The following is a 27520-nucleotide window of genomic DNA, read 5'->3' as shown; positions in this document are numbered from 1 at the left end:
GCGAGTGTGAGCTCCTCTCGGGGCACTGACGGTGCTGCTGCTCCCTGGGCTGCCATTCCCGGTGTCCCAGCGCTCTGCAGAGATCTGATCCCAGCAGGGAACAGCTGTGCCAGCTCCGTGCTGTGCCCAGGCTGCAGCCAGGGATGCTGCTCTGGTGCCACTGCCAGGCTGAGGCTCCCCTGCTGCTGGCAGGGACTGTCCCACTGAGGCTTTGCAGCTCTGGGTGTGATTCCATGACACTGTGGTTGCAGAAAGCCTGCAGGAATTACAGGCTGGGCTCTGGATGACTCCACATCCTCCTGCACTCCCTGTCAGTGGCCATGGGAAGGGTTGCTGTGGAAGTGGAGCTCAGCAGGGTGTGTTCCACGAGACCAGTGCAGCTCCTCTCGCGGGTGTTTCTCCCTGAGCTTTGAGGAAGTTCCCTTCAGGATTTATCATCACCCTTTGGCAAAGAGAGCACAGCCTGGAGGTGTGGGGGGTGTGAGATGTTCCTAATTCTGTTTGTGGCCAGTGCTAACTGCAAATGCTTTGGGTGGCACCACAGCCCTGGGATTTATGTGGTGCTCAGTCCACAGAGTGGAGTGGGAAGCAGCAGATCTTCAGCTGGGATAAGGAATCCTCTGGAATCCTGCCCTCTGGTACTTGGCAAGGCCAAAGAGATGGCAATGGGGCAAATCTTCACTGGTGACTGAGCAGGTGACTCTCAGGTCCCTTAAAGAAGGGTCAGTGTGGGGTGTTCGGCTTTGCTGATAGGAGTCCTGTGCCTTGTTCACTGCTGAAAGGTTCAGGGGCTTCCCTTTCCCTTTTCTCTTCTCCTTCCCCTTGTCTTTCTCCTTCCCTTTCTCCTTTCCCTTTCCCCTTTCTTTTTCCCGTTCCCCTTCCCCTTTTTCCCTTTCCCTTCCTCTTCCCTTTCTCCTTCCCCTTCCCCTTCCCCTTCCCCTTCCCTTTCTCCTTCCCCCTTCTCTTTTTCCTTTTCCTTTTCTCTTTCTCTTTCCCTTCCCCTTTCCCTTCCCCTCCCCCTTTTCCTTTTCTCTTTCCCTTCCCTTTTCCTTTTCCTTTTCCTTTTCCTTTTCCTTTTCCCTTTCTCTTCCCCTTCCCCTTTTCCTTTTCTCTTTCCCTTCCCCTTTTCCTTTTCTCTTTCCCTTCCCCTTCCCCTTCCCCTTCCCTTCCCCTTCCCTTTCCCTTTGCCTTTCCCTTCCCTTCCCCTGTTGATGCTGTAATCAGTAATTGAAACTCCTCACCAGTATTGACCAAGCAAAGTTTTCTTTGTTGTGCACGTTTCCAACGTTTCCTGACGTTGAATCCATTGCCATTGGATCAGCTGGTGGATGGAGCAGTGTTTGTGTCTCCACCTGGAGTCAGTGCAAATCAAATGCACAATTTTTGCAGGTGGCTGACTGGAAATGGTCAGGAAAATGTGTGTTCATTAATGTGCCTTGCTAAACCGGACTTTAGACTTTGGTACTGCTGATATTAAAACTGATGTGTTACGAGAGATTTTCTAAAGTCTTCTTAGAACAACTCCAGAGGAATTTTTCAGTATTTTCCACTATTAGTCCTGAAGCCCTCCTGCCTCCTCTTCCAGCAGGAGGGAATCCATCTCCCTTTCCCCTCACTGTGTGTGAGTCTCCCCTCCTAAACACTTGTCCTGTTGTCTCACCTGCTCTGATTCCGTTTGGATTGGGAGCTCTGCAGATGGCAAAGTGCTCCATCAATCTGCTGGAGTGATTGGGAATGGTACAGCGAGCACCTGGTGGGAGCCAGCGATTGATTAGATAACAATCTTTGTTTAAAAAAACAGGGATGAGGGCCGGGCAGGCTGAATCCCTTCTGTTCCCAGGTCATTCCAGGGCAGGGATGGCACAGGGGACGCTCAGGTCATTGTGCCACGCTCGCCCTCCCTGAGCTGCCTTCAGCTGGGGTGGAGTTGATTCCACCAGAACAGGTGGAGCCCAAAGTCATGGAATAAATGAGTCCAACAGACTTTCTGTGGACTTTTCATGGGTGTTTTGCAGGGGTGCTCCACAGACCGTGTGAATGATATCTGCTGTTATAACAAAACTTGGGAAGGGGAGCGGTGCGAGTGGAGTTGTGCTGGATAATGTGGGATCTGGGCATGGAATAAGGGGCGGGACGTGCAGCTTCGGGCTGGGGCAGAGTTAATGTTCCTCCCTGCTCTGGGGCTGTGTTTTGGCTTTGTGCCGAACACGGGGTTGACGACACAGAGGTGTTTTGTTAGTGCCGAGCTTGCCCAGAGCCAAGGCCTTTCCTGCCCCTCATATGGCCGTGCTGGGGAGGGATTTGGGAGTGTGTGGGAGGCTGGGAGGAGACATGGCAGGGACAGGTGACCCCAAGTGACCAGTGGGGTATCCCAGAGCATGTGACATAAATGGATGAACGAAGGTGGAAGGAGGGGACATTTGGAATTGATGGTGTTTCTCTGCTCCATGTGAAGGGGCCCTGCTCTCCTGGAGGTGCTGAGCACCTGCCTGCCCACGGGAAGCACGGAATGAATTCCTGGGTTTGCTTTGCTTGCGTGCACGGCTTTTGCTTTCCCTATGAAGCTGTTTATTTCAGCCCACACGTTTTCTGGCTTTTACCCTTCCGTTCTCTCCCTGTTCCTGCTGTGGGGGGATGAGGGAGCAGCTGTGGGGGGATTGGGGTGACACTGTGAGGACAGGAGGTCTGGAGCCCCAAGTGGAAATCTGGCAGCTGCTTTTAGGACCAGCGACTACTCCAGCAATTCCCAGCATAACCCAGGGCAGCGTTTCCTTCCCAGTCCCTCCCAGCAGCTGGAGTCTCTGGCCTGTCAGGGTGCTGCTGTGTGCTGGTGAGACAGGACATGTGTGCAGTGTCATGTTCCTGGGCTGTCACATTCCTCCCTGGAACGGGTTTTGCTGTTACCTGGAGCTGGACGTTTCCTGGGTGTTTTCACTGCCGCTGTCAGAGCTGCTCGGAGCTCACTGTTGGAGGGATGTGCTCTCCACAGGCTCGGCCATGGATTACAAACCCAAAGGATGATAAAGCTGGAAGGACTTTCTTCAAAGAGGGCTGGAGGAGAGGAGGGATTGTGCCAGTGGAGGTGACAGGTGGCATCCCAACATCGGGGTGAGGCAGAATGAACGTTCACCCCAGTGTCCAGCTGGGATTGGACTCAGTGTCCAGTTTTTGATTTGGCACTTCAGGACAGATGTGGCACAGCTGGGCAGAGTCCAGAACCCCACCAGGGGGTCAGAACCGTCACTGAAGAGGGAAGCATTGAACAGATTGGGCTCATTTATTCCGTAGTGGTGCTTTCCCACATTTTTGGGTGTGTAGATTCAGCATTCCTGGTGTTAGGTGCCTTTCTGTCTCTGTAGGTGCTCATGACATTTCTAGAGAGCTGAAAAAGCCTCGTGTCTGTTCTCTTTCCCTTTCCTGCCTTTCACATATTCCCAGAGGCTTCACGAGCTGCAGGGTGAACATCCCGTGTCTGGGGAGAATGAACCTTTCTCTGAGGCCACGTGGGGAGGAGAAAATACCACGGTCTGAAGGAATAACGGGATGGATCTGACATGGAGGAAAGGCAGAGCTGGGGTGATTTTGTCCAGGCTTTTCCTAATCTGAAACACAGAGGTGTCATCTGGAAGACACACTGGGAATGCTGTGGGCTGACAGAGCAGTGTGGTGGTGCCTGAGGATGGGGCAGAGACACCTGGAATTTCCAAACTCCCTTTTCCTGTGTGGGTGTTGTGGTTTTCAGGTGTGTGGTGGCTCAGTTGGAGCTTTTGTGGAATCCCAAACATGTGTAGGAAATTCTCGTCATTTTCCAAGACAGTATTTTTGGTTGGGAAAGGAAGGGAGAGCACACGTGGGGAAATCTAAATACGTTTTCACTTCTTTTGTCTTTTGTTCCTCTCTTTTTCCTTGGGAAGGCCTTAAAATGGAATTGCTGGGCTGGAGCAGTGCCTGGGTGTGGGAGCTCTGCAGTAACAGCCTGGGCAGCACTAAAAGGGACAAAGTGATGGCAGGGGGGAGTGAGGGACTCCTGGACTGGGAGGGAAGGGTTGTGTGTGCCCAGAGACCCGTGGTGTTTTTGGGATCTGCGGAGTTGTGCTGTCCTGCTGGAAGCTCCCAGACTGCAGCTGAGCTGAGCTGGGGCTTTGGGTTCTTCCTGGGCTTGGCAGTGCTGGCACGAGCTGAATTCAGAACAAATGCACTTTCTGTGCCCTTGCAGTGCCCGGCTCATCACTCCCCTTGCTCAGGGGGAAGCAGGCTCGGGCTATCTGAGATGTAAATCAGCCCCTTGATGATGCTCTTGGATCCGCGGGCTTTTGATTAAGTTATAGTTAATGGAATGACTCTGCATTATTTATTACCCAGCAGGCTTTGATGGGAGACTGGAGGTTAAGCTCCAGCTCGGAGAAGGTGAATCCTGAGGGCAGCAAGGCTTGGATTGATCCGGGGTGGAGGTGCTTTTCCTGTTTGCTCACTGAAATTGGGTGAGGCGGAGAGTCAGAGCCGGGCTGGGAGTAAACTACTCCGTGTTTGTGATCAGCTGTAATGACTTGGTAAAGCACCGCGTAAGGAGGCATCTTTAGTGCCTGATAAATGATTCACAACAGTAAACAACGGGCAAAGGAACCTTTTCCCTATTTAGAAGGCGGTGCAAACAATGAAAGGAGTCGGCGCGTGTGGGTTTGGAGGGCTCCGAGCAGCGGAGGGCTCTGTGAGGTGAGCAAACCTCGGAGGTGCTGCTGGGCAGGCAGGATTTGCCCCTGGTGTTTCAGCGTTTGTGTGGCTGCAGGATGTGGGTTTCAGTTCTCCTGGGGAGAGGTTTTTGATGCGCCCGTGTTTGGTGGAATGGCTGTAGAACAACACGGAGTAACAGCATTTCTGTGTGAGGAGCAGTAACTAAAGCAAATGGCAATGCCCCAAACTGCTGCATTAGGGAGGAGGCAGCCGTGGATCCTCAATAAATGATGCTGCTGAGAGCAAGGCACTGTGCATGATTTGATATTTGTTCCCACTGAATTGTGCAGTGACCATGCATCAGTGTTTGCTAAATTAGATTTCGTTTCTGCTGAGGAGCAAAGTGCAGCAACTTGTATTTTAGGAAGCACTTCAGAGAGAAATTCAGTCTCCCTCTCTCTCAAGCGTTGCTTCCTTGGATAAGAACGTGGTGTAAACCAGCAGCTACAATTCTTCCTTGGTTTACACCACCCCGGATCTGGCCTGGGATTTAAGTTTAAGGAATTGAAAGTAGGTGGAAGATGACTTTTTCCCTACTCATTTCCTTTGCACTTGTCACGTCAGACAACGCCTTTGTTATTGTGTTTACCTCTGACAGCTTGGTGGAGGTTTGTAGTGACACAGTTTGGATGTTCAGGTTTATCTCAGTCTGGAGCTGCTGGAATTCCCCTTCAGGCAGGGGCTGGGGGGGAGCAGCAGCCAGGGCAGCTCATTCCTGGCCTCAAGTGTTGCTTATTTGAAGGGAATAACAAAATCCTGTTGCTGCGAATGTTCCTGAATGGTTGACTCTCCTGGTTTTCATGCACATAACCTGGTGGGTTTGAGTGCCACCATTGCCACCTCTGGGACACTGAGGACATTGGGAACCAGTGGATGCTGCCCCACTGCAGTGACTGGGGTGAACTGGTGCTGCCCCAGAGCCCAGCCAGCCCTGCTGCTTTAGGGCTGCTCTAAAGCTGCAGTGACTGGCACCAGAATGGTCCTGGCTTGTGTGTCGAGGTGAGTTTGGATTTACAGTGGAACTGAAGCTCCCACGAGTCTCTGGCTCCACTCCTGGAGCTTGTCCTGTCAGAAGAACTCCGCTTTGGAGTACGAGGATGTTGTTGCTGCTCCTGCCATCCTTCCTTTCTCTTCATGGCAGCCCCACAACGAAGCTTGGGGAGTTTGGAACTCTCCTCTGTTACTTATTTTTCACTGCAGTGTCTGGTCACGTTAAGTTCTGTACCGTGGGGATTAACTGTGTGGTACAGACTGCTGTGGGCAGCCCGTGGCTCAGAGCTGCAGCTCTTCTGTGAGAGTACTGCAGAGTAAATATTCCATGGTTTCCCTCGAGAGGAGCCCAGGGTGAAGCCAGTTAGTCTGGGGATTGTTCAGAGAGTGGCTCTTGCACAGAGGAGCTGTTGGAAATGGAGACTTGGTTCAGTTGGTTAAACCAATGTGTAAAAGAATTGAAAAACTGAGTCACCATCAGTGAATTATCACTGGTGGTGTCCCAGACCAAGATGTTTTCCCAAAGTCACATGGGTTTCCTTAAAGGACTCAATGATTTTGGAGGTCTTTTCCAGCCTAAATGACTCTGTGATTCCTTGGGCTGTGGTTTTTCCCTGCCTTAGGTTGTGATCCCTTTGGAGAAGGGCTCTGAGCAGTGCCAGGCGTGGGAACGCCGTTGTCCTTGTCTGGAAGTTCCAGTGCCGTGGCAGTGAAGCAGCACTGATGGATTCATTACGGGGATACAGTCCCAGTAAACCACTCTCTGGAATTGAGAGGGGCAGGAGGTGTTGGCAGAGCCCAGCTTGGGATCAGCTCTGCTTTCACTCCATCACAAATCGGACAAATGCCCACAAACCCATCCCTGTGATGAAGCCGGGGGGTGTCACACCCTCCGGAATGTGAGCCCATGGATAAGAGATTAGGAGCTGGAATATCTACAGAAACACACCTGAGCTGAGGTTAAAAGCAAGGCTGGGAGGGGGGGCCGATGCAGCATTGCCCTCTCTGGGTGAGGAGTTGGAGGTGCCTCGTGTCAGACTTTGGGTTGGGGAGAATGTGCCAGAAATTTTGGGAGAATTGTCCTCTGTCAACCCCAAATCCTCCTGGAACTTCCCAGCACAGGCACCGGCGCTGCCCTTTCATATCTTTCTACTTATTTGTGCTCCTGGGCCAAAGGGATGAAGGGAATTGTTCTTGCAATCTTCAGAGGAGAAATTTTGAATTTTAGATAAGGTTTTGTCAGTCAAGGCTGAGCTGAACTAACTCAGACCTGGAAGCAAATGATAGAACACATAAATTCCCTCAGCTTCCCGGATTTCTTTCCTTGCCTGATGACTTTTTCCAGCAATGTCCAATCTAAATGAAGTTCCCTGCTATTACAGCTATTACAGAATATATTACTGCCCAGTTTGGCAGCTTTTGCAAAGCTGTTCTTTGTTTGCAATAAGCAATTTTCTTCTATCTGTGCCCAGAGCACCTCTGGGTCAACATCGTGAACATGCAAGTATTTCAGTAGATTGATTGGATGCATCATAAAACTCTGTCTTATTTTTCTATTATTTATTTGTTCTTTCAGAGAGATTTATGTCCATTTGTGGCACTGGTTGTGCAGGGATGGGCTGAGTTGGTGGATTTTGGAGCTTCCGTATGACCTTGGAAGCGTTTGGAACACGATGTCTCTGACCTTGAATTTATTTCCTGAGCTTCATGCAGCCTTGGTAGCTTTTATACCATCAGGAAATGGAGAGACACAGCCTCTTTAATTTCCCATTTGCCTTAAATTGTTCTGATGAACTTATGATTAAAATAAAAATGAGCAGGAGGAACAGTTCAATATCCCCCTGCTGCCTATTGAGCGTCGCTGTGGTTGGAGAAAGGATTCGATTGAATTGGAGAACCGAGCTCGTGGATCTTTGGTTGTTAAAACAAACTGGGGTTCATTTTACTTCTCTGTGATCACAGGAATATTCCCAGTCCTGTGCAGCTTTCTGGCACTGAGCAAATGTCTTTTCCAGTGAACTCCCCAAGATAAGTGGAGCCCAAGTGGAGGAGGGAGGTGGATTCTTCTCTAATGTAGTGACAAAAAGCCCTGAGAGAGGCAGGTGCCAGATGCTATGGAAATGCAAAATACTCCAGTTAAGGAATCCTCCCTCACTTTTAATCCCTGGTGGATTGTGGGGCTGTCCTGCCTCTCATTGATACAATGAACGTGCTACAAAAAGATTCCCTGGGTAGTAAATGGGATGGGCCGTTTTAGATTCATAAAACCGCGAACTCCGTCTTGCAGGGAGAAGTTCCACGGAGCGTTTTTTGCACCCAAAGTAGGTCAATCTAATTATAATTGGCTTTAATGAGCACCACTCTGCAGCTCTGTACCTGTAGCTGCTTGGCACTCAGAAGTGCAAATGCCTTTGCTGCCTTTGAAAAAAAAAGGCAAGGAGAAATCAAAGAAGTAATTTCTACTCTGATGCATTTCGACTTGAAAGCCTCTGTTGTCCCCATCAGCGGGTAAACAATCCAGCATGGGTGGGAAAAGCTGGAGCAGAGGCAGGGATCAGCAGCTCAGAGGATAAAGGTGAAACTCTGATTTTGGGCCATGAGATTGACCCTTCCATCTGTCTGGAACTGGGCTTTGTGTGGAGGAATTCTTCCAGTAAGGCAGGGAGGGTTGTACCAGTTCAGAGGGAATTTGTGCCTCCAAAGACATCCAGGTAGAGTAACAGTGAAGGGAGAGGAAAACACTAAAGGGAATTTGTCATTTAGGCTTTTCCCAAAACACATTCATGTACCTGTGTCCCCAGAGAGAAGAAAATCTCATATATCCTGTAATTGTACATTGTGGCAGTGGATCTTTGTCATGCAGTGTTCCCAGGTACTGCTTTGGGCAGGGGAAATGGATTTGAGATTTGAGGGAGGTTTTAGGTGTTCCACTGGTGTCACAGGAGGGGTTTTGCTCTCAGAAGATGCAGCTTTGCAGCAGCTCCTCAGAAATACTGATTGAAGGTGTTTGCTGTGTGTTGAGCCAGACCTTGAGCACAAACCTTTCAGAACTGGCTGAGAGGGACCAGCAGCCCTCCAAGGCAGGGTCTGGCCAACAATTTCTTTGGTGTCCCCCCATCAGGTCTGATAGGGGTGGGGGGTGGTGCTGCTGCTGTCTCCTATTCCCAGAATTATGGAATGGTCAGGGTTGGAAGGCACCTTAGAGGATGGTTTGTTGGGTCAAACCTTGCACTGTGTCTTGCTCTTTCTGGGGTCAGGACAGGTTTATTCCTGACCTTTGGCTGTGCAGGTTTCAGGCAGCCTTGGCCAGCCTGGCTGCTGTGGTGGCCCAGCCCCTCACTCCATGTGCATCCATTCTGCTTTCCCAGGGTGAGGGATGTGGCACTGCCTGCCCACTCCAGCCCTTCTTCTGCCTCTTGTCCGGGTGGAATTGAGGGAGAAGGAGACAGTCAGCTCTGGCATCATCCCTGTGCTGTTCTGTGACCCAGCAGGGCCTGGCACCTGGCATGGGTGAAATCCCAAATGCACGGAGTGGGATGGGGAGAACGCTGGGTTTTGTGGTGGGCTGGGGAGGGGTGGCTGAGGAGGGAGCTGTCCCCAGGGACAGGCAGCAGCTGTGAATCCAGCTGTGCTCACAGCTGCTGGGAGCAGAGCCCAGGATGTGTCTGGGGGTCTGGGCTCCACATCCCTGCAGGGAGGAAGCCACAATTTCATCCTTAGATTCTACTTTTCTCTGTTTCCTGGGACAAAGAAGCCCGGTGGGAAGAACCCTGTGTGGTTAATGGGGATGGTGAGGACATTCACTGTTCACCTGACACCCTCTGACTTTGTGCTTTTGTCTTTTCTCTTGCCAGCCCAGAACTGCAGTCACACATTGCAGGGCCCAAACGGGACAATACAGAGCCCAGGCTTTCCCTATGGATACCCCAATTATGCAAACTGCACGTGGACAATCACTGCTGAGGAGCAGAACAGGATACAGCTTGTTTTCCAGTCCTTTGCATTAGAGGAAGATTTTGATGTATTATCCATCTACGATGGGCTGCCTCAGCAGGGGAATCTGAGAACGAGGTACAGTGTTCATTACAGTGATGTTTATAAACATGTCCCCCCTTCCTGCTGCTGGGATTAAATCTCGCCTTGGATGTTTATGCTGCAATAAACTGGGAGTGTTTCTCCATGAGCAGTTCTTACAGTTGTTTTGATTTCTTATCTCTGATAAGGCTTGAAATGTTTCTCTGAATGCCTGACAGTAGTGATTTATCAAGAGTCATCCTAGACATCCAGAGTTAATTAGGAAATGGAGCAGGAGGGAAGCAGAGTTAATGTGCAGAGAGCTTCCCTGAGACCAGACGAGACTCTCAGAGTGGGAGGATGGGCCGTGGGGTTCAGTGATAGCTCTGCCAAAGGCTTTGTGGGTTTTCCCCCAAAATCTGGGTTATTCCTTCACCCAGAGTCCATCCAGCAGCTGGACGGGGCGTATTCCCTCACATCTGTTGGACCTCCAGGGCTAAGAGACGTTCAGTAACCCGCTTTAGTAGGAAAACTCTCCATGGCTTCTCAAATGACACTTCCAGTGTTCCTAAAAAGTTTTGTGGGAGGCTGATTTGGATGCGTTGCTGTGGCAGCAGATGCTCCATGAGGTGTCAGACGTGTGAGCAGCCGTGATCTCAGCCCTCCAGATGAAACCAGCCGGGTGGCTGGGGACAGGGCTGCTGGTGCTGCTGGCAGCTCCAGCCTGACAGTAATGCATTCAAAACCTCATGGAGCAGTGGCAGCATCCAGCCTCTGAATCCCTGGCGAGAGCGCTGGAGCCCTGGCAACCGATTTTCCTTCCAGCCACTTGAGTTCAGGACAAATCCTTTGACCTCAGTGTCTTGTCTAACCCGAGTGGAGCATCTGAGCTGCACCCTGGTGGAAATCAGCTCTTTATGTAGATGATTTCAGTTATGCAAATAAGTCATCTCTTCATCTCGCAACTGTGCTTGAGAATCACGTTAATTACGGGGCCTCAGCCTTTAATCAGGAGGTTCAGTGCTTTGCTTTGGGGATAATGGAAAGGTGGAAAATTGCGGGGAAAACTCGGCTCAGGAAACTTTGTGTGGTGAGAAGTTAACGCTGCTCTGAGATACTCGCAAGAATATTGTGGTTGTAAATAGAAGTAGCAGAAAGGGACCTCCCAAGGCTGAGCTGGGGGAAGGTGAGGAGGCAGAAAAGGTCCTCCCTCTGCATCCCTGGTGAAGCTCAGGTGCAGCTTGGGCAGGTGAATGTGAGCTGGGGAATGGGACCAGCAGCAAAAGGCACGTGGGGATGTTTCATGTGGGATGAGGGGTTCGGGAAGTGGAGTGTGTTTAGGGCAGGAAAGTGAAATAAAGAGGGGAAATAAAGAGGGGGATTTCTAGAGGTCTGAAAGCACTTAGAGAGGGCTTAGCAAAGTAGAAGATGAACTCATGCATGGTGGACATTTGCTTTCTTCCCTTGGAGCATTTCTGGATCAGTAACTTCAAAACCTGGAGTTGGCTCCTTTGGGCTGTTCCGTGTCTCGCTTCTTCATTCACCAATTTTAGAGTTTGGGCAATGCTCTGAGGCACAGGGTGGGACTGTTGGGGTGTCCCCAGATCCTTGTGGGTCCCTTCCACCTCAGGAGATCCCATATACGATTTTTGGTACATCAATGTCACCTCATTAAACTCCGTTGCCTAACACTGGGTTACTTTTTTCCCCTTCTTACTCCCTTTTTTCCCTTTCCCATGGCCATCAATTTTGCTTTTTTTTCCCTGCCTGCTTTCCAGATGTTCTCAATTCATCACCGAGGCGCGGCCCTGAAGATGGATGGCCACGTGTCACTCATCAGAGCTCACCCAAAACGAGCTGTGAGCAAGGGGAGAGGAAGGGACAACGGATTGCTTTGCTTCTTCCCTTCTCAAACTTGCGTTTCTGAGCATCAGTGATACATTTCAGGTCCCTCCCAACCCAGACCATTCCAGGATTTCCTGGGAAGGGGTTAATGTTGTGTTCATCGTGTGCTGGCAAACACCCTCTTGTCTTGCAATTTAATGTGGTGTGAAGGTTCCCTAATAGAATAAGAGCAGCCCTAATCCAATGAGGCGTTTGCTAATAAACAGCTTTACTGGATATTAGGGAATTTGCGTTGCGTGTTTGTGATGAGGACGTGAATATTAAATGGGTTGCAGTGCCTTAATTTAGACATGCAGGGCTGTTGTCATTTCTCAGTGCCATGACTTTGCTTTGTTTGCTAAAATCAGAGCTCATTTTCAAGTCTTTGCTATTTCAGCTTCTCGCGAATTATTGGGTTTTTAGAATCCTGGAGTGGGTTGGGTTGGAAAGGAACTTAAATTCCATCTCATTCCATCCCCTGCCATGGGCTGGGGCACCTTCCACTATCCCAGGTTGCTCCAAGCTGGCCTTGGACACTTCCAGGGATGAGGTAGCCACAGCTTCTCTGGGCAGCCTGTGCCAGGGCCTCCCCACCCTCACAGGGAAGGATTTTTTCCATGTATATAACCTAAACTTCCCCTTTTTTCGGTTGGAACCCATTCCTCCTTGTCCACTAGAATTTTCCCAGCTCCTTGCTTCCAGCAGGGACCACTGTGGGGGAATTTTCTGTGAAACCTGAGAGCTGTGGTGGCTGCAGATTTTTCTCTTCCTTGATGAGGGACATCAGGATTTGGTTCCTGTCCAGGACTTGCCCTTCTCTTGGGCTCATTACACCAGACCAGACCCTCCCAAATTCTCATCCTTCAAGTTCCCAACTGCTGTGGGATCAGGGAGTCATGGGGAGTCCTGCTCTGACTGTGCAGTTATTCCAGAACAGTCTTTTCCCAGTTCCCATTGTGCCTTGTGATTGTGTCATTGTTCGGAGGTCGCTCCAATCAGGTTCCCTTCCTGATTGCCTTCCCACTGTGCTGGGCTCAGAAGCTCAGCACAGACCTGACTGCAATTTGAATGCTTGGGGTTATTTATGGCTCTGAGATTGCTGTGGGGTTTGGGAGGCTCTCTGCACCTCTTTGTGTCAGACTCTTGCTCCGTGACGTAACCAGAGTGGGCACGACAGACCCACGTGGCTTCCCCCAGCTTTTTCATCTGCTGGTAATTTGCAGGACACTTCTAACGTGAAAATCTTAAATCAGTTGCAACTTGCCTGATTTGAAGCTTCAGGCTTGCACCCAGATCCAGGGAAGGCACATTTACAGTCTCCCTGTGAGTCGGGCGCTTCAGCTCCCTCATTCTGTTTTCCCAGTGAGACCTGGTGAATTTACGCTCCAAATGGAAGTGGTCAACTTAGAAAAACAGATTTTTTTCCATTCCAGAGATGTTTAAAACTACGTTGGGAAGCCCAGGGGACACAGTATGGGATGTTTCTACCAGGAGAGACTCCTCACTTGTAAATGTGCTGAGCAATGCTGGGGTTTCTTAGGCTCTTCCAACCCTTGGGCTTCCCTTGCTGCCTGTTGTGGGCAGGGAACTGTGTCATCCTCTGGTCTCTTTCCTGTTCAAACAAAATGTTTCAGTGATGCTGAGTTTATTTGCCTGAGAAAACGTTTGTTTGAGGCTGTGCATCCAGAGAAAAACAACTCCCAGAGCCGCGGCAGTGCCGGCTGTTTCTCCACAGGCGTCGCTCAGAGGTGTTTATTGACACAGCTGGGAGGAACCTGCCCGTCCTGAGGAGGATTTTGCAGAAATTGCCGTGGCTGCAGAGTGTGCAGGGTCTGGGGAAACATTTGCAAGTCCTTGCTGCAATGGGGTTCTGTGCAAAGCAGAGAAACCCTGCTGCTGGCACAGGGCCCCGCTGCTCGGGCCGTGCAGCTCACGTCCCGCATCTCGCAGCATCTCCTGCCCAAGCTGCTTCCAGATCCTCATCCCTCTTCCCTGACAAGGGGCTGAAGAGTGAAGAGAAGGATTGCCATCAATCTGCTCTGTGAGCAGCTCAAAACCACATCTTGGGCCACATTTAATTGACTGAAAGTTTAAGTATTTTGTTTGAACTCCAAAAGGATGTGATCCTGGTGATAAGAGCGGAGTTATCTCTGGGCTGACCTAATTACAGCTGCTCCAGGAATTACCTGCACCTTGCATGTTTCTCTTGATAACCTTTTAATTACTCTCTGAAAAAGCAGCCTGGGTGACTTGTACTTAATTACCAATCAAGAGCACAAAGCTTTTGATCTTAAAAACAGCAAAAGGGAGGAGGAGAGGAAGGGACAAAGGGAACTGGGGAGAGGAGAGAGTTCCCCCAGTGTTCCTGTGGCTTGCAGAGATGCAAATTTGGGATGAAACGACATTCTGGGGTTCAGTCCTGGTAAAGAAATTCCTGGAAAAATAGCATTTGTCACCTGGGAATGCACAGAGCTTGTGTTAGGAGTTTGTGTTGGGTCACCTCTGGTCCTGTGACATATTCCTTTGTCACTGCCTCATGTCTCCAAGGTGACTACAGTTCTTTTTGCTAAGGAGAAGGATAAATAAAGCAGAGGGCCAGCTAAATCCGTTGTCACCTTTAGTAAACATCCGAGTCCTACCTCCCTTTCCCCCTCAGCAGAGTCTTTTGTCACTTCCCATTAACTCCATGGGAAAAGAAACACAACAAAACCCCACTTAAATTTATGTTCTCTGCTTTGTCGGATAAAATCCACTTTATTTTATTTTTCCTCCCTGGGAAGGGACGTGTTTGAGCTGCTCCAGCAGCTCCAGGACCCTTCAGCAGTGTCCCTGTTTTGTTCTGAGGAAGTGCTGAGTGTTTAAACTCCGTCTGTAGGATAATTGATGAAACTGGAGCTGAAAGTCAGGAAGAGGTAATGGAGTTAATGCAACTGCAGCAGGGCTCTGCAATTTCCAGAGGCTCGATTCAGTTTTTCCATATTTATTAGCAGAGGGTGCATCAGGAGGAGTGGTGAAAGCAGCTGATTCAATCAGAGTGGGAGCTTTTTCCCTGGCACCGTGTGGAATGTTGTAGGCTTGGGAGGAGGCCTGGCACGGATATTTTGGCAGCCTCTTCAGAGATGGGGAAGGAGCAGTTTAATCCTGGGTTAGGGGTTAAGGGACCTGCTCTCAGCTCTGCTGTCCCAGGTGTGAGGTGTGGCACACAGGGGGGGTCTCCTCAGGTGTTGCTGTTACTCAAATAATATTTTCTTCCCCAAATAGTTTTTGTTTTCCCCCAAACTGCTGATTAACCACGTTTCTAGGGACAATCTCTCAGCAAAGCCTGACAAACCCCACCCCTGGAAGTGTCCAAGGGCAGCTTGGACGGGGCTTGGAACAACCTGGGGTAGTGGAAGGTGTCCCTGCCCATGGCAGGGGGTGCCGTGGGGTGAGATTTAAGGTCCTGGGATTTTATGCCTCTTGCTGCAAATTAAGGTGTGTGAAGTGGATTAAGTGTAGGAAGATTTTCTGTAATTGGGCAGCATCTACTGGATTTTAATTAAGACTCTGCCCTGGAACAGCCTTTGATGGATCTGTGAGCCCTGGCTGCTGCTGGTGGGTGAGGCGGGGGTTTTCTAGGATGAGTTTAAGTAGTGCATGGAAATTCTGGGGAGGCTCACGGTGTCCTTCATCTTCCATTTCCGTGTTGGTGCAATTCTTTAAAGCCTCCTGTCCCTCCGGCCTGGAGCTGTGGAGGGAAGGGAGGGGTAGTGCTGTGAGGTGCCTCCTGTAGGACAGGGCTGGGGTGTCCCTTGGCCTGGCTGAGGCAGCAGCAGGAGCTCGTGGCACTCTGCTGGGGACCTCTCGCAGCAGAACACACAAAACTTCCCCCCTCAGCCTCTCCTTGGGGTTCCCCTGCTCTGTGTGACAGCACCGGGATGCCAGGTCATTCCCAGAGCCCAGGGTCGTGTGTTCCTCTCCAGATCCCCCAGCTGATGGTTGGTTCTCCTTCAGGGGAGCTGTTCAGGTGGCCCCAGCCCTTGCAGACATCAGGAGATGGTGAGGGCTGGATGTGAGCACTGCAAACCCTGGAGCGAGGGCTCCAGGTAAATGAGACCTCAGATGGCTCTCAGGGCTCACTCCTCCTTGTCAGAGATGGCTCATGATAAACACAACTGATGCTCTGCTAAGAAATGCTCTCTGGAGTTCTGTGTCAGGTTTATCATCTCTTTGTGCCTCTGTGCAAGAGCTGTGTAAAGTGACACAGCCACAGCCACCTCGAGTCATTCATTTCAGACACAGCTGCCTTCATTCCTGAGCAGCAGTGACAATCCTAGCACCAGTGGGGAGGTTTTTGGGATCAGAGGGAGCGAGATGAGATTTTTTTAGCAGTGGAGGGGGGGAAATTGAACCAACCCATGGCGCTGGCTTGGTGCTTCTCGTTTTTAGATTGCTCTGGGAGGGAGCAGGGCTGGTGTGAGGAGGGTGAGGGCAGCACAGGGAGGTTTTGGCTGTTGGCTCTTGGTTGTCACCCAGGTGCTCTGTGATGAGGAGGTGGCTCCAGGCTGGCCCTGCTTGGTAAGAACCTGTCCCAAAGGTCTCTGGACTTAATACAGAACCAGATCTTCAAAAATAAATACCTTTTTAACCAAGAGATCCTGCCATCAGTGAGCAGGAAGGTGGCACTTCCCTCTGTGGGGTTTGGTGCCAGGACAGGCTGGGCAGTGCAGCAGTGGGGGAAAGGCAGAGCACTGGGATGTGCTGGGAATCCCTCCCAGGAGCCGGGATCAGTCCTGCCCAGAGCCCAGGAGCTGCTCTGCTCCCTGGGCAATTCCCTTATCAGCTTTCCCAGCTGGAAAATGTCCTAATCCCAGAAGCACAGAAAGCTGCTGGCCTGAGCACTTCTCCATCCCGCCTTCCTTGCGTTTCAGGCTGTCTCAGACATTTGTGCCTGTTCTTCGGGCCACAGGACACTGGATTTCTGCACTGGAGGGCTGCTGTGAGCCCCAGTATTCCCAACACCTCCACTGTGGCAACACCTGTTTGTTGTTCCCCACTTGCCCTGTGTTTAGCAGTAAACAAACCTTGTGTGATTTCCAGGGGGTTCCAAGAACTCGTTTCTCCCATTTACTCGATTTCACACCCCTGTTGGCTTTTTTTTCTTTTTTTCTTTTTTTTTTTGAAGAAAGACAGAAATAACCCAAATCTGCCAAGTTCTGAATTGAAGCCACTGAGCCGTGCTTGGGTTCTATCCAAACTTGTCTTTGTTTACTTGGAATGTCAGCTCGGATTTGCCAGGGGGTGACTGAGATTTGATGAACTTTTCTGTGAATTTGTGTTTTTCTTCTTCGTGGTTTGTCATAACAAGGCTGAGAATAGAGGTGCCAGAGTTGGATTTCATGGAATCGTGGAAGGGTTTGGGTGGGAAAGGACCTAAAAGCTCATCCAGTTCCACCCCCATGGGCAGGGACACCTTCCCCTATCCCAGCTCCTTCCTGTACCAGGACCCTGGGGCTGGAGGCAGCTCTGCAGGTGGGATCTCACCCGAGCAGGGCAGAGGGGACAAAATCCCACTGCAACCCCAGAAAATCTTGGAAAAATGAGCGTGGAAGGGACATGAGAAAAATAATAAATCACATCCGACTCCAGGGTCTTCCCACCCCATTGCATTGCATGGAAAATCAAATTTATTGAAATTTGATGCTCTGTACCTGTCCCCAGCCTGAGCCGTGAAGGCCTCGTATATCTGAGCTGGCTGTGCTGCCTCTGGGCTCTATAAATAACACTTTTCTAGCAGGAATTGACCCAAACCCTGCTTTAAATGAGTGGAGAAATCCATCCAGGCCAGGATTTATGAGCTCTGTCACTGTCCCCTGAGCCTGTGTTGGTTAATGAAGCTTTGTCAGTGTCAGAGGTAAGCAAAGGGCTCTGGGCCTTGATGGATTGTGCTTGGCTTGGGGAAGACAGGGAAGTGCAGCTGATTCCTGAGACTGAGAACTGTGCTGGGTAAAATTCCTGGGAAAATTGTGGGTGTTTATGGCACTGGGAGAGGTTAAGGGACAGGAAAAACGGGGGGTTTTGCCCCTTGATTGTTACTGTCGTGGTAGGAAAAATAAAAGGTAGTGAATGTCAGAGCCGGTGGATTGGATTAGTTTGGAATCAATTCTCCAGCAGCTGGGATGGCTGGGATGGGATAAAATGGGCCATGTGGGGTTGGCTGGTGAAACAGGAGAAGATCCAAGGAGTTGCTGGTGCTTGGAGCACTCCTGAGCAGGTGTTTGCTCTGTGCCTGACTCCCAAACAAAAGCAGTTTGCCTCCGAGCACAGATCCCTCCACCAGGCTGGGTAAATCCGAGTGGGAACTGCGGCTGCTGTTCTTGTGTCGCTGCAGGATCCTTTTAAGCTGGTTGAGAGTTGGTTTTATTTGGTCCAGAGCATCATTTCAGCCTTGCAGGGATCCAAATGAAAGGACAACTGTCTCAGTGACACCAGCGAGCTGTGCCTGGCGGACAGAGCTGCCTTTTAAGTGTCTGCAGCGTTTGGGAGCTGGGAGTGCTCTCAGATCATGCTCTGCTTGTTTTATTGATGATTAATGAGAGTGTTCATGTTAATGTGCTCTGAAAAAAAGCTGACATCTCACTGTTACTGCGTTTTTCTTTCATAAATACGGGGAAAAATCTAACGGAGCCACTGAGGGAAGAAATTCCTGCCCCAGCCAAGCCTGAGGAAATGCCAGGAGAGAGCGAGCTGGCTCCTCAGGTGTGGCTTTTATCCACAGCCACTGGAAACGGGGAAAGTTGTGAGGGAAAGAGAAGGGATGAGATGCGTGAGAGAGGCTGAGGCAGCAGCACCTGGGGTGCAGCCAGAGGGGATCAGCCAGGGCTGGGAGGAGGAGGAGGATGCTGGAGGGGCTGCACAGCACAGGGGTGGCACTGAGAACCCAGGAAGCCTGGCACCCAGCGAGGGGACAGCCCCAGCCCTGCCAGCCCCAGTGGCCTGCAGGTACCACAGCCCTGCTGCCCAGGGCTCTGCAAAGTCCTAAAGGTTCCCTGGGGATCTGGCCCAGCATTTGGAGGAGATCTTAAACCCCTTCAGGATGAGAGATGATTTCTAAAACGAAGACATTGTTAGGAATGACAAGATGTTTTCTTTCCCCATAGACACTTTCCCCACCAGCAGCTGTGTCTTTACAGAAATAATCCTGCCTCCTGTGCCGAGATCTGAGGTGGGATGGATCCCTGTGGGGAAATTCCCTGATCCCGTGGATTTGTGCTTTTGTTCTTGGTGTCCATGCCATGGGGCAGCCTTGGGGAGGACATCTGTGAGTGACCCCAGCTCGAGGCTGTTCGCAGCTTCCCCTGAGAGTTTAAATTCCAAACGTGCATCCATCTGTATTCCTGAAGGTGTTCCCCCTGCAGCAGCTGCGCTGCAACGCTCCCACATCCTTCATGACACCGAGGAAGTTGGAAATGTTGATTAGTATCACTTTCCTCGTGGCCATTTTTCAGATGCAACACCCGGCCCCTTTCCCTGGCTCCAGTATTCCCTCCTTGCCCTGTGCACCTGCACCAGCTGGACAAGGCACATGAAACTGGATCAAAGTCACTTGGAAGTCATGGGGCTCTTTGTGTTGGCCCCAGTGGTGATGGATGAGTTGAATCCCTCATGAATTCAGCTTTCAAACAGCTCCAGGTTGGCTTTGCCCTCTTTGCTGGGAGCGTTGGGAGAGGACTGTTCATTCCAGACTTTCCCAAAGGACAGGTCTCCCTCTGAGCTGTTGTTTTCTCAACACACAGTGGCAGAATCGCAGGATGGGGAAGGTTGGAAGGGACCATCAGGAGCTGGACTTGAAGGATTCTTGTGGATGATTCCAACCCTCAATATTCTGTGACCACAGAGGCTCAACTGGTGCCACCTCCCTGCTCCAGCAGGGCCATCCCAGAGCACAGGGCACAGGATTGAGTCCAGAGGGCTCTGGAATATCCCAGTGAGGAGACTCCAGCCCCTCTCTGGGCTCTGTTCCAGTGCCCACAGTAAAGTTCTTCCTCCTGTCCAGGTGGAGCTCCCTGGGCTCAGGCCCTGCCCGTGGCTCTGGTGCCACTGCTGGGCCCTGGGAGCAGAGCCTGGGCCCTGCTCTGACCCTCCCTGCACCCAGGGACACCCAGGGACACCCAGGGACAGCCAGGGACACCCAGGGACTGAGGGCTCCTCTCAGCTGGGGCTCCTCTCGAGGCTGAGCAGCCCCAGCTCCCTCAGCCCTCCCTGGGCAGGGAGATGCTCCAGGCCCTTCCTCATCTGCGCAGCGCTCCAGGAGCTCCCTGTCCCTGCTGTGCTGAGGATCCAGAGCTGGACAAGCACCCCAGATGTGCCTCCCAGGGCTGGGCAGAGGGGCAGGATCCCCTCCCTCAAACCTGCCTTGAAAGGATCATTATCCTGGGGTGGTGCAGGGGTGCCAGGCTGGCACTCAGGGAAGGGTGCCATTTACCCTGCACACAGCAAGGAGAGTGCCTCATTTGATGGGAAATTCTCCCTAATAGGTGCCTTTAAATGACAGGCAGGAAAAGCTCACCGAGCTATGGGGTGTTGTAATTTAATGCTGGGTTAAACGATACAATCCAGTGCATTTTCATTAGATGTTCTGAGACACTTCTCCAGCATTTATGCTTTAAAGGCTGCTGGATTGCCAGCTGCAATAACTGTTTTGATTGCAGCCTGAGCTGATGGTGGGCATCCTACCAGAAAAATAATGGGCTGGGCTTTAATTATGGCACCTGCACTCCCAAAGGGGCGCCTGCGTCACCGGGAGCGGGACAGTTGTGCTGCATCCAGAGGGATGGGATAATGTGCAACAGATGGAGCCGAGGGTGTTTGGAGCAGGGCTGGGCTGTCCTGGCTGCCTGTTGGGGTTTGGGGGAAAAAGAAACGTTCAGGTGTGGCTTGAAGCTGCTGAGCAGAGCAGTCAGGGGGGCTCTGGCTGGGGCTCAGCTCCTTTCAGGGGTGGATGGGGCAGTTTTCCATCGGTGGTGTCACACAGGGGAGGCAGGAGGGATCCACTGAGGGGCTGGAGAGTGTCCAGGGAAGGGAACAGAGTTGGGAAATTCCTGAAGGAGCTGGGAAAGGGGCTCAGGCTGGAGCAAAGGAGGCTCAGGGGGGCCCTTGTGGCTCTGCACAAGTCCCTGACAGGAGGGGGCAGCTGGGGGGGGTCGGGCTCTGCTGGCAGGGAACAGGGACAGGAGGAGAGGGAACATCTTCCAGTTGAACCAGGAGAGGTTTAAATTGGATATTAAGGAAAATTTCTCTGTGGAAAAGGTGGTGAGGCCTTGGAACTGCCCAGGGAGGTTTGGAGTGCCCACCCCTGGGGGTGTCCAAGGAATTCCTGGACGTGGCACTCGGTGCTCTGGGCTGGGGACAGGGTGGGGATGGGGCACAGGCTGGGCTCTGATGATCCTGGAGGGCTCTTCCAGCCTCAGTGATTCTGGGATTCTGTCCTATCTGGTTCCAGGCTGAGCCTTGGGCCAGGTGGGGGTTCTCACCTGTGGAGGGTGCTTTTCACTGCCACCAGCTCTCCCAAACCTGTCCCAAAGCAGATTTATCTGTCCTGCTGCAAACTGGGAGCCAAACCAGCAACGTTTGCAGCGTCTGTGGCACACCTGGAGCAGAGCATGAGGGATGCAAACAGAGCAGAGGATTTCTGTGTTGATTTGTTTGGATATATTGATTTTTTGCAAGGGCAAGCTTATCAAGTGGCATTTCTGGCGCTGGTTTCGTTTGGTTCCTCGCAGCAGGAGCAGAATTAAGCCAATGAAAAACACATTGCAAATCTCACACAATCAGTGCTGGCTCCAAGCACGTTAAGGGGATAATCACTCAATAATCCATTTGGCCAGAGGTACAGAAGGAATGGAATATGATTATTCCTGCTGTTATTACTGCCCTCACCTTCATAAAAACAAGGAATGGAGTTCACTGCTTTTTTGCCTTGTTGGTGTGTGTTTTTTGATTGCTGCCCTAAAGATCAGAGATGGCAGAATTGCTGTTTGCTGGGGAATGATGCCATGTTCTGTCTGCCATTCCCGTGGTTTAAATTGCTCTGGCATGCAGATTCAAGGAGGAAGGCAGGAGAACAGTCACCAGGCAGGGATTCCTGCCAATCCTGGCCCTCCTGGGGCTTTGGAAAGCAGAGCTGAGGTTTTGAACGTGGACACTGGTAAATGATTGTTCCTTCAAGGGGACGCTGCCTGGGCTCTCACTTGGACAAGGACATCAGAGAAGGAAAAAAAAAATCGGTTGTGTGCATTAGTTGGAGGCTTAGGAGGAGAAGTGGCTTTTATGGTGACTTCAGTGAGAACAGGAGCAATTCCAGCTCGTTCCCAGCACGGGATTTCACCACAGGAGCAGCCAGGGAGGGCTGTGGGGCTGAGGGTGGGAGGTGCTGTACAGATATTTTCCTGATTGAAGCAGCATTTCCTGCTCCCTCCTGACTGAGTGTGGTTTTAGCACCACTGATGGAGCCACGCTGGATGTTCTGTGGGCAGAGAGGGGCGGGGGAGCAGGGTTTGGTGCCCTTTGGTGCTGCCAGGCTGCCCATCCTCCTCTGCTGGCTCTGGGCATGCTGAGGACACACGAGGATCCTCTGAGGAGCAGTGCCTGCAGAGCTGCTTGGCTTTATTCCTTTCTAGAGGTTCAAGAAGCCCAGAGGTTCCCCTGGAAATTGTCTCCTCAGTCCATGTGGGCTCTGTGGAAAGCCTGAGAACAGACTCAGTGACAATTTCATGCCCTCGTGCACAGGCACTTCTCTTTTAAAGCCCTGTAAGTAGAAAATACCAGTTGTGTTGGAATAAATGCTGCAGGGCAGTGTTGTTTCGGGTAACACTTAATTCCTGTGGCTCCTTGGGGACAGCAGCTCTTCCTTACAGGTAAAGGACATGTTCGTGTTGCCCTGAATTAAAAGCAACATCTGCAAAGTGAGATCCTCTTAGCACAGGGACTGTGAGCAGAATCCACGATGCCAAAAGCTCCGTTCAGATCCACTCTGGGTATTAAAAAGCCCAGGCTGCATTCACAAATCCCTGAGTGATGGTATGGGCTGATCAGGGGAAGATAAATCAGCAGGTTCTGCTTTTGTTAAAGCTGGTCTGGGCATTTCCTGGATTTTTCTGAGTGCACAGATGTTTCAGCAGGCCACTCTAATTAAACTGCCAAATTAATTAATAAAAACAATGACACTTTTACTCAGCACAGTAAAAAACGAATCCTTACGGATCCTGGAAGCTTTTATTAATAATAAACAGGAGCAATTGTCCTTCCAGCTTGTCCAGACACTGGGTTTTATGCTGAGGGCTGGTCAGTGCTGCTGTGCTGACATTAGAACTTTAAATCACGGGCTGGCAACTCCGTGAGCTCTGCCAATAACTGGAAATTTTGCTTCAATAAAGTTCTCAGGCAGAGCCCGTCAGCTCTCATCAGTCAGAGCTCAGTGTGTGTGAAATAATATTTAGGTTTGCTAAATGAGAGCCAGAGAGAAGAGGAGGGAAGTTCTCTTGCAGTCTCTGGGGGCTGCTGATGAGTTTAAGGAGGAATTGCTGGGGCTGGGTGCTCACAGAAACTTAAATGATGCCCCCCAAATTTGGATTTGTTCTGTGGGTGCCTTTTCATTCCGTGTGAGGAGAGAAAACACCCTGAACTAAATCATATTTACAGGTATTTCTTAAAGGGTCAGAGAGCTTTGTAGCACAGGTGATCCTTTGCCCTCCTGGCAGAAAGTCTGGCTGCTGTATGTGGGATAAACCTCGGAGTGTGTTGTAAGAAGCTTTAAATTCTCTTTTTTACTGTTTATCTCGTGCTGCTCCTGCCCTTGGGAACCCTTGAGCACTCTTGATCCTGAAGGATACTGAGTTCCTTCAGTTCCTGCTGCTCCCGTGGTTTGTAAAGCTCTGGGTTTGGGGCAGCTCAGGGATTGCTCCTGGATTCCTGGCCTTGGTAATGGCAGGCAGGAGTCCAGTATGGGATTTGTTGAGGGTTTGGGATTAATGAAAACCAGTAATAAACAGGCTTTTATAATAAAATCAGGTGTCATTTAGCCCTAAGTCCATGAGGGAAGCAGGTGGGAGGACAAGACACGAGGGCTGGGAGATTTTGGATTTGTCCAGTTTCGTTTTGTTCTCTTCACTCTGATCTGGGTCCGTGTCCTGGGCAGTTCCTGCAGGGCAGCTCCCACATCCTCTCACGCAGTGATTCCATGGCTCTGGGCTTGGGTTTTTACCTCAGGGGGGAGGTGGGAACCATCCCAGTCTTTGCTGTGCTGCATTTGGGATCTGTCCCCACATAAAACCCCCATCCTTGGCCTTGTGCTGGCAGGGATGGCTGGGTGAGGGTGGGGAGGATTCCTAGAAACTCCCAGCCTTATCCACTGTCCAACCGCAGAGCCAGCACTCTGGAGGCACCACATTAAAGGGCTTTAATTAGTTGCTAACATCCATTTTTTGCCTGGTAGTGCAGTTTGTAGAACGCTTCAGTCACTTGCTGATATTTCTACTCCAGGATTCTCAAAAACATTTTCTTGGGCAGTGCTGAGTGTGACCTCGCTGTGGGGTTTTTGCAGCAGTGCTGAGTGTGACCTCGCTGTGGGGTTTTTTTGGGCAATGCTGAGTGTGACCTTGCTGTGGGGTTTTTTTGGGCAATGCTGAGTGTGACCTTGCTGTGGGGTTTCCCAGGGTACCAGTGCTGAGAGTGACCTCGCTCTGTGGGGTTTTTTTGGGCAGTGCTGAGTGTGACCTCACTCTGTGGGGTTTTTTTGGGCAGTGCTGAGAGTGACCTCGCTGTGGGGTTTTCTTGGGCAGTGCTGAGAGTGACCTCGCTGTGGGGTTTTTTTGGGCAATGCTGAGTGTGACCTCGCTGTGGGTTTTTTCCAGGCTGACAGGATTCCAGCTGCCTGCTCCCATTGTCAGCACCGGCCTCGTGCTGTCCCTGTGGCTCGTCAGCGACTACGCCGTGAGTGCCCAAGGCTTCCAGGCCAGCTACGAGGGTGAGTCCAGGAGGGGCTGGAATTGCACCTGAATTTGGCTGGGGGGTGGGAAATGAGCTGTACCAGGATTTAGACATCTGTGCCTTGTTGTTGTGTAATTTAATTTGGTTTTTCAGTATTTAAATTGCTGGTTCCTTCCAGTGTGGTTTTGTTTTTCGTCTCAGCCATCCTTTAAACTGCACTCTGAGTGAATGTCTGGGAAGGGTGGGTGATGTGGGGGTGACTGTGGGATTTCCAGGAGCCATGTAGGCACCAAGATATTTGAATTACTGCACTTTTTTTTTATATTCTCTTTGCCCATTTGTTATTTTGCTTTTCCCTGCCCCTGCCTCCTCAAGTCCTGAACTCACCCCCTGTGTTTGCTGCCATAAACGATGCCTGGTGGTTGTGGGGTGAAGGGTTGTGTGTGAAGGCTCCAAACCCTCAGATGCTCTGGGCCCATGGAAGCCTCGGATATCTGGGAAAAGCTGTTTTCTGGTGGAAGTCAGGTCATGATGTTCCATGCTGCTGCTGGGGGAATGACAAATTAACCGTGTTAAAATTCAACTTGCGCCGCTGTTGATTACTGAACCTAAAATGCTGTTCAGCTCCCCATAAATGTTTTTTTTTTGGAGTCCTTAAAATTATCATTAAGGCTGAGAACTTCTTGGTAATGAGTCCAGCCGGCCAATTAGCCTGGACATTCAGCCAAGGAAATGCCTTCACTGACACGATGGTGGAGCCTCTCAGCATTTCCTGCTCTCAACAATTAAATTCTGTTCAAAACCGTCTAATTTCTGATGAAAACCTCTGCTCTGCCTCGAGGCACCGAGGCACTGGGATGGTTTTGTCTGTGCTGGAGCTCACAGGGGCTCAGTGGGGGCAGCAGTGGGGGCAGAGCTCGTCCCCGGATTGTCCCACTCATCCCCATAAGGCCGTGGAGCAGCTCTGGGTGTTCCCAGGGGTGGTGCTCCCTGGGGAGGCTGTGGGAGACAGGTGAGGATTTTGGGACGGGTGGGGATGTCAGGATAGGTGAGGGTTTGGGGTCAGGTGAGGCTGTCAGGACAGGTGAGGATGTCAGGACAGGTGAGCTCAGCACCTGTTGGGAGGAAAGACAAATCCATTTGCAAAACCTCTGCTTTTTCCCCCCGAATTATTGCAGTTTTCTTCAGATCTGCCCATTTGCAAACCCTCTGCTGGAACATCTGCCAGCCTCTGTGCGAGACCACGTCACTCCCAAATCCTGGGACAGAGGACACGCAGCTGCTTTTGTACTTTCTTGACATTTCGAGTTCATTTTTTGGCATTTACACACAGCTCCTTGTACACTTTGTAATGGTTTTTTATTACCTCGATGCCGCAGGAAATCTTGTACAAAGGCTCGCACCAGGGCTGCCCTTTAGTCACACGCGTTTGAAATGATCTGGAGTTTATTTGACTGGTGATTAGGAGGCTTTCAAGGCTGTAACTGAGGGGGAAAATAAATGTATTTAAAACTTAACCTGAGCCAGAGTGACAGAGAGAGAGTTTGGGTAAATCAGAGCTCTATTTTGAGGGCGGGAGAGGGGTTCACTTGCTCTAAGTGCCACTCTAAACCTTCCCCAAAGCAAAACATCCGCGGTTTGGGTGTTAACTGAGGCTGAAGGAGGTGATAAATGTGGTTTGGATGCACGGGCAGGGCTGCTGCTGGAATGCTGCTTCAGTTCCGCGGGAATCTGTGACTCCGGGAAGAGCCTGTGACGGGATAATTCCCGTTGAAAGGAAGAACAATGCATCAGAGTCCTGCAGTAAATGGCTCCCTTCTGATCCTCTATCAAAGGCCGCTCATTGTTCTCCTCCTCGCTCGGAGCAATCGTTGGGAAATGCACCAAAAGAAACAGAATTTTAAAATCGGAACGAAAGCTCTCAGGAACTTTTTGAAAAAGAGGACAGGAAGAAAGTGCAGTTGGAGGCATCAGAGTGGCACAAAAACATTGTGCTCACGGTGGCGTCTGCTCTGCCCTGACCCTCTGGGAAACGTGTCAGCTGAGGCTGGTGTTACCTCGGTGAACATTCTCCTGTCTGCACGATGAGATCCCTGATGCCTTGAGGTGGCCACCTAAAAACAGAGGCTGGACAAGAATAAGAGAATAAAAGGAGGTATTTATTGCAAGGGCCTTCAAAGGGGTACCCTGGGCAGTGCAAAGGCTCCAGCCAAGATGGACCCCGGGTCATGGGTTCTTCACCCTTTTATCAGTCTGGTCCATTTGCATATCGGGGTTAATTCTCCAATTATAACTTCAGTTCATGATGTAATTACCCCAAGTTTACACATTTTGGGGCCTGGGACAATCTGGGTGTCCTTGGAGAGCAAACCTGGAGAGGTTTGTTATGTGTGACCAGTGTGAGAGAGCAGCAGCTGACAGGGCCCACGGAACTTCAGAGTTACACACCGGGCAGTGCAGGATTTGAAAAAGAGAGAAGTTAAAACCTAAGGCATCAGCCTCAGCAGCAGGGTCTGGATGGGGACACAGCCACGTCCTGAGCATTCCTGGTGTGTTTGCTGGGCATTCCCGGTGTCCCAGCACACACAGCTGAGCTGGACATGGCTCTGGAACAAGGACAGGCTGGGCAGGGCTGGAGAGCTGTGAAAGGACACTGTCACTGCGGGAATCCCAGGCTCAAATACCCCTCCAGGATCAGCGAGTCCAAGCTGAGCCATCCCCACCTTGTCCCCAGCCCAGAGCACAGAGTGCCACGTCTGGGCCTTTCTTGGACACCTCCAGGGACGGGCACTCCAAACCTCCCTGGGCAGCTCTGACGCCTGACCATCCCTTCCATGAGGAAATTCCTGCTGATGCCCACCCTGAGCCTCCCCTGGCCCAGCCTGAGGCCATTTCCTCATCCTGTCCCTGTTCCCTGGGAGCAGAGCCCGACCCC

At 51.1% G+C, this 27520-nt stretch overlaps 1 protein-coding gene across 1 annotated transcript in view; it reads left to right on the top strand.

Annotated features, from left to right (window-relative positions):
• Positions 1 to 27520, top strand: part of CSMD2 (CUB and Sushi multiple domains 2) — a gene marked incomplete at both ends in the record, with an annotated part of 303868 nt that overhangs the window by 15770 nt on the left and 260578 nt on the right. Inside the window, 2 exons of the mRNA XM_082296608.1 lie at positions 9576 to 9792; positions 24510 to 24622. Of these exons, the coding sequence (XP_082152734.1) occupies positions 9576 to 9792; positions 24510 to 24622 (330 nt within the window). The remainder of the gene's footprint in view (positions 1 to 9575; positions 9793 to 24509; positions 24623 to 27520) is intronic.

This window comes from Coloeus monedula (genome assembly GCF_965178545.1).
Source record: "Coloeus monedula genome assembly, chromosome: 24".
In the NCBI taxonomy this organism is placed as follows: Eukaryota; Metazoa; Chordata; class Aves; order Passeriformes; family Corvidae; genus Coloeus; species Coloeus monedula.
The sequence above is the reverse complement of the archived record's forward strand: the minus strand, read 5'-3'. Positions and strand labels throughout refer to the sequence as shown.